The sequence below is a fragment of the Salvelinus alpinus genome, chromosome 29 (assembly GCF_045679555.1).
Source record: "Salvelinus alpinus chromosome 29, SLU_Salpinus.1, whole genome shotgun sequence".
NCBI classification, from domain to species: Eukaryota; Metazoa; Chordata; class Actinopteri; order Salmoniformes; family Salmonidae; genus Salvelinus; species Salvelinus alpinus.
The window spans coordinates 17,322,379-17,333,391 of NC_092114.1; the positions used below are offsets into that span (position 1 = coordinate 17,322,379).

Consider the following 11,013-nt stretch of genomic DNA (forward strand, 5'->3'; position numbering starts at 1 on the left):
TCACCACTACTCCTCTAACTTCACCACTACTCATCTAACTTCACCACTACTCCTCTAACTCCCCCACTACTCCTCTAACTTCACCACTACTCCTCTAACTCCACCACTACTCTAACTTCACCACTACTCCTTTAACTTCACCACTACTCCTTTAACTTCACCACTACTCCTTTAACTTCCCCACTACTCCTTTAACTTCACCACTACTCCTCTAACTTCACCACTACTCCTCTAACTCCCCCACTACTCCTCTAACTTCACCACTACTCCTCTAACTCCACCACTACTCTAACTTCACCACTACTCCTTTAACTTCACCACTACTCCTTTAACTTCACCACTACTCCTTTAACTTCACCACTACTCCTTTAACTTCACCACTACTCCTCTAACTTCACCACTACTCCTTTAACTTCCCCACTACTCCTCTAACTCCACCACTACTCCTTTAACTTAACCATTACTCCTTTAACTTCACCACTACTCCTTTAACTTCACCACTACTCCATTAACTTCACCACTACTCCTTTAACTTCAGCACTACTCCTTTAACTTCCCCACTACTCCTTTAACTTCCCCACTACTCCTCTAACTTCACCACTTCTCCTTTAACTTCAGCACTACTCCTCTAACTTCAGCACTACTCCTCTAACTTCACCACTACTCCTCTAACTTCACCACTACTCCTCTAACTTCACCACTACTCATCTAACTTCCCCACTACTCCTTTAACTTCCCCACTACTCATCTAACTTCCCCACTACTCCTTTAACTTCCCCACTACTCATCTAACTTCACCACTACTCCTTTAACTTCACCACTACTCCTTTAACTTCACCACTACTCCTTTAACTTCAGCACTACTCCTTTAACTTCCCCACTACTCCTCTAACTTCACCACTACTCCTCTAACTTCACCACTACTCCTTTAACTTCACCACTACTCCTTTAACTTCACCACTACTCCTTTAACTTCACCACTACTCCTCTAACTTCCTGTATAATTGATTATAGTGGAAAAACGGCATCATGACACACTATTATGTTTGAGTTTCTTGAATGTATTTCAATCATGGCACACAATCAATGAAGCGCTGTATCTGTCTAACCCAAACTCCTACATAGAGAAGGGGGTCAGTGAACGTGGAGTGGAATGTGTGCAGGTTAGGTTTTTGACTACTCCTCTCCGCTAGGAGACGACATAACAAAAACCCCGACTGTCTAAACTCGCGGTCCCTCTTCACTACGGAAGTCTTCCCTCGTCGACTTCCTTCCTGCTGTCTCCAACAGCATGGCGAACTTGGAGCAGACAGAAGACGACCCAAAACACGCAAAAATGTCCACCGAAGTGTCACTTTTAACCAATCCGACAGCAAACGGACATTCTGCGGCAGGCGGCGGAGACCCAGGCGCGTTCCCAAGTCTGATCCCGTCGTTCGCTGACGCATGCAAGTTGGTGTCAACGCCGTACTCGTGTCTAGTCATGGACACGCACAGAAGACATATTGCCCTGTCGCCCATGTACCTGAAGAAGAAACGGACAGGGATCCAAGAGGAACTGAACACCGAACTGCTAAGATACTCAGAAAGGTAAGCTATGGGTTGAATATGCTAGTTAGTTAGCTCACGAAGTTGCTAGTCATCTGCGATGTGCTGCTAGTTTATACATGTTGTAATACGCATGTAGCTCGTACTAGTGTCGATCCGACGCATGCGCACCAGAGGTAGTCTGGCGGTAAAAATGTATTGCTCAAAAGTGTTTTATTTCGTACTTTGGATAAATGACCGTTTGCGCATACAGAAACATTTTGGCTACTCTAACTCTCTTCACTTTGGTGAGTTAAGAAAGCAGTTAGTTATGTTGAAGCTAGTCACTAAATAACTCGTTAGTGAGAGCATAGCTGAACACCCTGGACCAGAACTACCTAGCATGCTTCCTACTTTGCAGTTGAAATCCATATCATCCCGAAATAGTTACTATTTAGAATGTATTTGCTGTTGTATGCCTGATATCGAGAACAGTGTTACAAAAGACGTTGATGGTCATGGCCCGCTACGAAAACCTGCGGGCTCTCCTTCACTGCAGCCAACGTGAGCAAAACATTTAAACATGTTAACCCTCGCAAGGCTGCCGGCCCAGACCCCAGCCACGTCCTCAGAGCATGCGCAGACCAGTTGGCTGGTGTGTTTACGGACATATTCAATCAATCCTTATCCCAGTCTGCTGTTCCCACATGCTTCAAGAGGGCCACCATTGTTCCTGTTCCCAAGAAAGCTAAGGTAACTGAGCTAAACGACTACCGCCCCGTAGCACTCACTTCCATCATCATGAAGTGCTTTGAGAGACTAGTCAAGGACCATATCACCTCCACCCTACCTGACACCCTAGATCCACTCCAATTTGCTTACCACCCCAATAGGTCCACAGACGACGCAATCACACTGCACACTGCCCTAACCCATCTGTACAAGAGAAATACCTATGTAAGAATGCTGTTCATCGACTACAGCTCAGCTACAGCTCAGCACCATAGTACCCTCCAAACTCGTCATTAAGCTCGAGACCCTGGGTCCCGACCCCGCCCTGTGCAACTGGGTCCTGGACTTCCTGACGGGCCGCCCCCAGGTGGTGAGGGTAGGTAACAACATCTCCACCCCGCTGATCCTCAACACTGGGGCCCCACAAGGGTGCGTTCTGAGCCCTCTCCTGTACTCCCTGTTCACCCATGACTGCGTGGCCATGCACGCCTCCAACTCAATCATCAAGTTTGCAGACGACACAACAGTGGTAGGCCTGATTACCAACAACGACGAGACGGCCTACAGGGAGGAGGTGAGGGCCCTCGGAGTGTGGTGTCAGGAAAATAACCTCACACTCAACATCAACAAAACAAAGGAGATGATCGTGGACTTCAGGAAACAGCAGAGGGAGCACCCCCCTATCCACATCGACGGGACAGTAGTGGAGAAGGTGGAAAGTTTTAAGTTCCTCGGCATACACATCACAGACAAACTGAATTGGTTCACCCACACAGACAGCGTGGTGAAGAAGCCGCAACAGCGCCTCTTCAACCTCAGGAGGCTGAAGAAATTTGGCTTGTCACCAAAAACACTCACAAACTTTTACAGATGCACAATCGAGAGCATCCTGTCGGGCTGTATCACCGCCTGGTACGGCAACTGCTCCGCCCACAACCGTAAGGCTCTCCAGAGGGTAGTGAGGTCTGCACAACGCATCACCGGGGGCAAACTACCTGCTCTCCATGACACCTACACCACCCGATGTCACAGGAAGGACAAAAAGATCATCAAGGACAACAACCACCCGAGCCACTGCCTGTTCACCCCGCTATCATCCAGAAGGCGAGGTCAGTACAGGTGCATCAAAGCAGGGACCGAGAGACTGAAAAACAGCTTCTATCTCAAGGCCATCAGACTGTTAAACAGCAACCACTAACATTTAGTGGCTGCTGCCAACATACTGACTCAACTCCAGCCACTTTAATAATGAAAAAATTAATGTATTAAATGTATCACTAGCCACTTTAAACAATGCCACTTAATATAATGTTTACATACCCTACATTACTCATCTCATATGTATATACTGTACTCTATACCATCTACTGCATCTTGCCTATGCCGTTCGGCCATCGCTCATTCATATATCTTTATGTACATATTCTTATTCATTCCTTTACACTTGTGTGTATAAGGTAGTTGTTGTGAAATTGTTAGGTTAGATTACTTGTTGGTTATTACTGCATGGTCGGAACGAGAAGCACAAGCATTTCGCTACACTCGCATTAACATCTGCTAACCATGTATATGTGACCAATAACATTTGATTTGATGTAAAACACTACTAACATTGGGTGGGTTCCGATACCTTTTGGACTCCGAGCGGTCTAAGGCACTGCAGCGCAAGAGGCGTCACTACAGACCCTGGTTCGATCTCGGGCTGTATCTCAACCAGCCGTGATCGGGAGTCCCATAGGGCGGAGCTGCTCAAACCCTGGATTATATGTGTACCTATGATTGCAAATTTTGTGAACAAAAATACAGTTTTAAAATTCACACAATGTATAAACCTATTGTGACTGGGACAGACCCAACCCTGCCTGGGTGTGCAGCCTTCTGTTCCAGCCCTGCACTAACACACCTGATTCAATGTATCAAACCTAATAAGTTAATAATCAAGTTTGCTGTTGCTGGGCTGGAACAAAAGTCTGCTCACCCACTAGATCGGGGACCAGTGGAGCGAGGTTGGCCACCTACGTTTGAGTCATTTAGCAGACGCTCTTATCCAGAGCGACTCAAAGGAGAAATTAAGGTTAAGTACCTTGCTCAAAGGCACATCAACAGAGCCTTATCGGCTCTGGGATTCAAACCAGCAGCCTTTCAGTTACTGGCCCAAAGCTCTAACCACTAGGCTACTCCAGTCCTGTTATTTACTTTATTTGTTCACCTGAAAGTAATAATAGCCTAATTGTTACTAAAATGTCAAACTTTTACATATGATTTAGCTTAATAGTACACTTTGAAATTATATGTAAGTGTTGATTATTTGAAGTTAAGTGTTTAAACTTGTTTTAGTAGTTAACTTAACTATTTTTGATGTTGAACTAGTGTTGATGTTGATTAATCACAGATCACAATCCTGCAATAGAGAGAGGAAGGGAATCGCTAAGTTGTCTGTGTTGTATTCGCAAATGGAAATTACCTATTTTTTTATTTTTTTTTAGTCATAAGCTCCAATTAGTTTGATCAATTAGTTTTATTAGATGGTCAATTAAAAAAAAAAAAATTGGATATCAGAAACTTGAAATCATTTTGCAGTTGATAATGGCATGCGACGCCCGTGCAGCCATTGGCCTACAGCTGTGGTTCCCAACTCCAGTCCTCCAGGACCCCCAACAGCACACATTTTTGTTGTAGCCCCGGACAAACACACCTGATTCGACTCATTGAGGGCCTGATGATTAGTTAACAAGTTGAATCCGGCGTGTTTGTTCGGGGCTACAATAAAACTACTGCGGGGGGGGGGGGGGGGTACTGGAGGACCGGAGTTGGGAACCACTAGCATACAGTATGATGGCATTAGCCTTATGGAAAATTTGCAGTTGACATTGTGCATCTGAAGCAGAGAATAGCTTAACTCACACACTGTTTTAAATATGGTTCGGTTCTCAGTTTAAAAACAATAACACTAGATCATTTGTAAGAGGCTAATCATTATACTAGATTTTGTAGGACAAAGTAGTAGTAGAAGAATATGTTGCTGCTGCAGTATTGCTCATCTTCACAGTGGGAATCTGTTGCTGCTGCAGTATTGCTCATCTTCACAGTGGGAATCTGATGCTGCTACAGTATTGCTCATCTTCACAGTGGGAATCTGATGCTGCTACAGTATTGCTCATCTTCACAGTGGGAATATGATGCTGCTGCAGTATTGCTCATCTTCACAGTGGGAATCTGATGCTGCTACAGTATTGCTCATCTTCACAGTGGGAATCTGATGCTGCTACAGTATTGCTCATCTTCACAGTGGGAATATGATGCTGCTGCAGTATTGCTCATCTTCACAGTGGGAATATGATGCTGCTGCAGTATTGCTCATCTTCACAGTGGGAATCTGATGCTGCTACAGTATTGCGCATCTTCACAGTGGGAATCTGATGCTGCTACAGTATTGCTCATCTTCACAGTGGGAATCCAGTCAACATGTGTGTCTTGATAGTCAGCTGGTGAACCTACAGTAGTACATAAACAAATGAAAAGCACCCCTGAGGTTAGACAATCAAATTTGAAACTTCGGGAAGATTGCCCCATTATTTACCCAGAAAACGGAGGCAGTGGGATAACCTATTAAAGTAAGACATCACTTCTTTAGGTCACCTGTACCATCAGGGCTCTTTAATTGTTTGATTCAGTCCGCTGTTTTCGTGTCATATAAAGATTCAATCAATTGTTTGGCTGGAACAACCAATAGTCAACACAGCAGGTTGTCCTATCCCATTGAGGCCTTTGTCCTATGCTGAAATGTCCTTACATTTTCCCTCTAATGAATAAAGTTCTCAACAAATTATCATACAAGTTTGTTTTTTTTGGGGGGGGGCAATAAGGTCCTCCAGGCTTTATGGATGTCATATTGTACAGTCTCCCCCTTTTCATAGTCATGGCTATAAGGGATACAGCTGTTGTCAAATTAAGGTCATGTTTTACATTTCGTAGCAGACTAGGAGAATTAGGTTACGGTTAGGAAAAGGGTTAGCGTTAGCTAAAACAAAAAATACTTTTGACAATTTGATACAAGCTAGATCCCTTTTAGCCAGGATCCCTTTTTCAAAGGCCTAGATTACAGGGTTGCTTTCAAGACCAGGTATTTTTTTTACAGATCTGTTGTCAGTGGAGTAGGCCTAGACGACCACCATATTAAAAAGATTCTGCTAATTCCTCCAGTTTATATAAAAAGTAGAATTGCAGGAAGTGTTTTTATCAAAAGGCCACATTTTTCCCGTGCAAAGGAAACGTCTCTGATATAGCCTAGAAACCTATGCCACTACACGCTTATTCATAGCCTAAATTATCACTATCCAATCTACTCATCACATTAGGAATAGTAGTCTTATGATGATAGAGGCATGCAATCTTTTGTTATGGTGAAAAATAGCTTTCCCCCCCCCCAAAACGTTAAACTCACACGACACATGCTATTTACTGGACTACAAGCTATCTAGCTAGCTAATTTAGTGTTGTTGTTAACAGCTGGTTAGCACAACAGCTAAACTAAGCATGAAATCGATCAGACGTGATTTACCAGTGATTAAATGATCGTAGCAGACCCGTTACTGACAGCTGTCTGGGTTCAGGTCTTGACGGGTAAAATGTTTTCTTCGCTTTTCTGACAGTTCTTGAGTCTTGGTGTCACCGATGGTGTTTTATGATTGTGAAAATCTGTAATTTTCATTTTTTTTTTGTATCCCTGTTTTCTTTCCTGCCTTGTTAAAGCAGCCAAATACTGAATCAACTAGTTTTAGGCACTGTTGTCATGCAGTTTGGGGTAGCCCCCCGGCTGTTGTCATGCAGTTTGGGGTAGCCCCTCGGCTGTTGTCATGCAGTTTGGGGTAGCCCCTCGGGTGTTGTCATGCAGTTTGGGGTAGCCCCTCGGCTGTTGTCATGCAGTTTGGGGTAGCCCCTTGGCTGTTGTCATGCAGTTTGGGGTAGCCCCCCGGCTGTTGTCATGCAGTTTGGGGTAGCCCCTCGGCTGTTGTCATGCAGTTTGGGGTAGCCCCCCGGCTGTTGTCATGCAGTTTGGGGTAGCCCCTCGGCTGTTGTCATGCAGTTTGGGGTAGCCCCTCGGCTGTTGTCATGCAGTTTGGGGTAGCCCCTCGGCTGTTGTCATGCAGTTTGGGGTAGCCCCTCGGCTGTTGTCATGCAGTTTGGGGTAGCCCCCCGGCTGTTGTCATGCAGTTTGGGGTAGCCCCCCGGCTGTTGTCATGCAGTTTGGGGTAGCCCCCCGGCTGTTGTCATGCAGTTTGGGGTAGCCCCTCGGCTGTTGTCATGCAGTTTGGGGTAGCCCCCCGGCTGTTGTCATGCAGTTTGGGGTAGCCCCCCGGCTGTTGTCATGCAGTTTGGGGTAGCCCCTCGGCTGTTGTCATGCAGTTTGGGGTAGCCCCTCGGCTGTTGTCATGCAGTTTGGGGTAGCCCCTCGGCTGTTGTCATGCAGTTTGGGGTAGCCCCCCGGCTGTTGTCATGCAGTTTGGGGTAGCCCCTCGGCTGTTGTCATGCAGTTTGGGGTAGCCCCCCGGCTGTTGTCATGCAGTTTGGGGTAGCCCCTCGGCTGTTGTCATGCAGTTTGGGGTAGCCCCTCGGCTGTTGTCATGCAGTTTGGGGTAGCCCCCCGGCTGTTGTCATGCAGTTTGGGGTAGCCCCTCGGCTGTTGTCATGCAGTTTGGGGTAGCCCCTCGGCTGTTGTCATGCAGTTTGGGGTAGCCCCCCGGCTGTTGTCATGCAGTTTGGGGTAGCCCCTCGGCTGTTGTCATGCAGTTTGGGGTAGCCCCCCGGCTGTTGTCATGCAGTTTGGGGTAGCCCCTCGGCTGTTGTCATGCAGTTTGGGGTAGCCCCTCGGCTGTTGTCATGCAGTTTGGGGTAGCCCCCCGGCTGTTGTCATGCAGTTTGGGGTAGCCCCTCGGCTGTTGTCATGCAGTTTGGGGTAGCCCCTCGGCTGTTGTCATGCAGTTTGGGGTAGCCCCTCGGCTGTTGTCATGCAGTTTGGGGTAGCCCCCCGGCTGTTGTCATGCAGTTTGGGGTAGCCCCTCGGCTGTTGTCATGCAGTTTGGGGTAGCCCCTCGGCTGTTGTCAGAATAATTCATGTGGTGGTCATCCAACATGGCCGCCAGGAGGTGTCGTTACGTCAACTGCCAGCGCAGAATATCAGATCTTTACAATGCTCTGAACTTGTATTAAACATCCCAGGAAACGCATGAAATATGTTACATTGATCTTCTAGCCTGCACATAATCATCTGTGTATCTGGCGTGTTCTCTGTTGACGATATCACACCCAGGTCGTATTCTCTAGGAGCCAAACGGAAGCAAACTGGCCGGAACGGGAGGAACCTGCCTTGAAATGTTTTGTTTTTTAAAAGTTTCCTGTTGCAAAACGTTTTGCTATGGTGTGCACTAATGAATATGACCCTGTCTACCTGTGTTCCCTGTGCAGTCTGAAAGGTGTGCCTCTGGCCTATGATGAGGTCAGTTTGCTGGGGCAGCATGGAGACATCTACGACGACAACGGATACATTCACCTCAACATACAAGCCAACTTTGTCATCTTCCAACCCCAGAGAGGACAGACATTACTGGTGAGAGGCAAGCTATGTTAACTGTTTGTGACTGACCCATACAGATGTGATTCTTACAGACAATTGCACAGTGTTGATGTGTTGTAGCTAGTTACGATGGTAATCTATTCGATATGGAAAGAGTCAAGGTGCTTTGAAATGTCTAGTTGACGCTAACTCTATCTCCCCCCTCCAGGGCACAGTTAATAAGCTTGGTGTGAGTCACGTGGGCTGTCTGGTCCATGGCTGTTTCAACGCCAGCGTTCCGAAGCCAGCCCACGTCACCATGGAGACCTGGAGGGAGGCAGGACCCAGGATAGGGGCGGAGCTGGAGTTTGAGGTCTGTCAGCTAGACGCAGACACAGTCGGAGTGCTGCTGATCAGAGGAAGACTTGGCAGGACATGGTAGGTTACAGTGTGTCTGTGTCTGAGATGGATTACATTGTAGTCGGACTGTGCAGAATCACTGATCTACAAATCACTTTGCATCCCAGTTGCTGGATCGACTGATCAAGGTCAGTGATTCTGGGCCTCGCACGGCAGGGGGCAAGCTGTATGGGGAAAGATGTATGGGCCTCGCGCGGAAAGGGGCAAGCTGTATGGGCCTCGCGCGGCAAGGGGAAAGCTGTATGGGCCTCGCGCGGAAAGGGGAAAGCTGTATGGGCCTCGCGCGGAAAGGGGCAAGCTGTATGGGCCTCGCGCGGCAAGGGGAAAGCTGTATGGGCCTCGCGCGGAAAGGGGAAAGCTGTATGGGCCTCGCGCGGAAAGGGGCAAGCTGTATGGGCCTCGCGCGGCAAGCTGTATGGGCCTCGCGCGGCAAGGGGAAAGCTGTATGGGCCTCGCGCGGCAAGCTGTATGGGCCTCGCGCGGCAAGCTGTATGGGTATGTGTTAGAGCTGTATTATCTGAGACTAAACAGTTGTGTGTTCTCTCAGGGTTCAGGAGTTGATGGCAGCTGGAGAGAGTTCTTATCCTACTGACCCCGCAGAACAGCTGGAGGAACCAGACACAGAACCTGCTCTAGAACCCAACCAGGACTCGCCTGACGCCACCGTCAAACCCAAGAAGAAGAAAAAGGAGAAACACAGAGAGGAGGTGGCTTCAGTACCAGCCCCCGGGGACGCTGTGTACGGAGCAGCGGAGGACAGCAGCACTAACGGCCACACTGAGGAGAAGAAAAAGAAGAGGAAGGAGAAACGACAGAACCAAGAGGATGAGGAGAGAGATGTGGGTGGGAGGGGTCCTGTGGAGGTGCAGGGGAGCGACTCCAGCGGTTACCTTAGTGACAAGCCAAACAGGAAGAGGAAACAGGGTGACGATATCACGTCCTGTCTCCATGGAGATCCTGAAACGCCCAAAACTAAGAAGAAGAAAAATAAATGATGTGACTGTCACTGCGATTAAAATTGAGTGAAACTGAATGAACATTAAAAGATGATGATGACTAATGGAATGTCTTAAGTAGACCTGATGAATTCGTTTGGTTACAGCTTCAGCCCTATATGGTCTCCCATACTGTTGGGGTGGTCCGTGTGTCTCTTGATGCAGCTCTTTGTGTAGTTCCCTTTAGAAACCTGCAGAGGGAGCCAAGTCATTTCTAGAAGCCTCCATGGCTCATGGTAAAGAACTCCAGTGTTTGTTAGCAGAACGCAACATGCTTTAGGGCTATCCATCACGGCTTTACCAGTGTCTTCAAATCTGAAATGGCACCCTATTCCCTACATTGTGCACTAGTTTGGGCCAGGGTCACGTAGGTTCTTTGCCAAAAGTAGTGCACTATGTAGGGAATTAGGGTTTCATTTGGAACAGAGATGGTGTTTTGTTGTTCTCAAGGCCCCAGAGAGAAGGGAAGAGATGTTGCCAGTGTCTAGTCTTTCTACATTTGTATAGGTGACACATTGAAGACTTCAGAAAAGAAGAGAAAAGTGTTATGAATTAAATAATGATATATTTGGGAGTGACTGTGTTGTGTGCCTTTATATAGTTAGTTGTAGATGGGTGGGTGATGATGCAGGTCTTACCAAGAACAACTGCCAAAATGACTAATTTGAGGTATGTCCATCTCCCCAAGTCACCTGAGTGGGTGTTACATAATTGTACAGTTTGTCACTAGGGTAGTTATCATTATGCAGTCAGATCAGACTGGTTCATACTAGGGAGCAGTGTGGA

At 47.2% G+C, this 11,013-nt stretch overlaps 1 protein-coding gene across 1 annotated transcript; it reads left to right on the forward strand.

The window, feature by feature from the left end:
• Window positions 1-1,098: 1,098 nt before the first annotated feature.
• Window positions 1,099-10,801, forward strand: LOC139559174 (DNA-directed RNA polymerase I subunit RPA43-like). The gene is made up of 4 exons (XM_071374941.1): window positions 1,099-1,590; window positions 8,725-8,866; window positions 9,042-9,250; window positions 9,780-10,801. Exons 1-4 carry the CDS (start codon window positions 1,292-1,294, stop codon window positions 10,225-10,227), a joined length of 1,098 nt encoding a protein of 365 aa, XP_071231042.1. The 5' UTR covers window positions 1,099-1,291; the 3' UTR covers window positions 10,228-10,801.
• Window positions 10,802-11,013: the final 212 nt, after the last annotated feature.

Excerpts from the sequence above, each read along its gene's own strand:
- LOC139559174 (XM_071374941.1), top strand. The coding sequence starts at position 1,292 with ATGGCGAACTTGGAGCAGACAGAAGACGACCCAAAACACGCAAAAATG. Across the intron at positions 1,591-8,724 it reads CTGCTAAGATACTCAGAAAG|TCTGAAAGGTGTGCCTCTGG; the intron begins GTAAGCTATGGG and ends TTCCCTGTGCAG. Across the intron at positions 9,251-9,779 it reads GGAAGACTTGGCAGGACATG|GGTTCAGGAGTTGATGGCAG; the intron begins GTAGGTTACAGT and ends GTGTTCTCTCAG.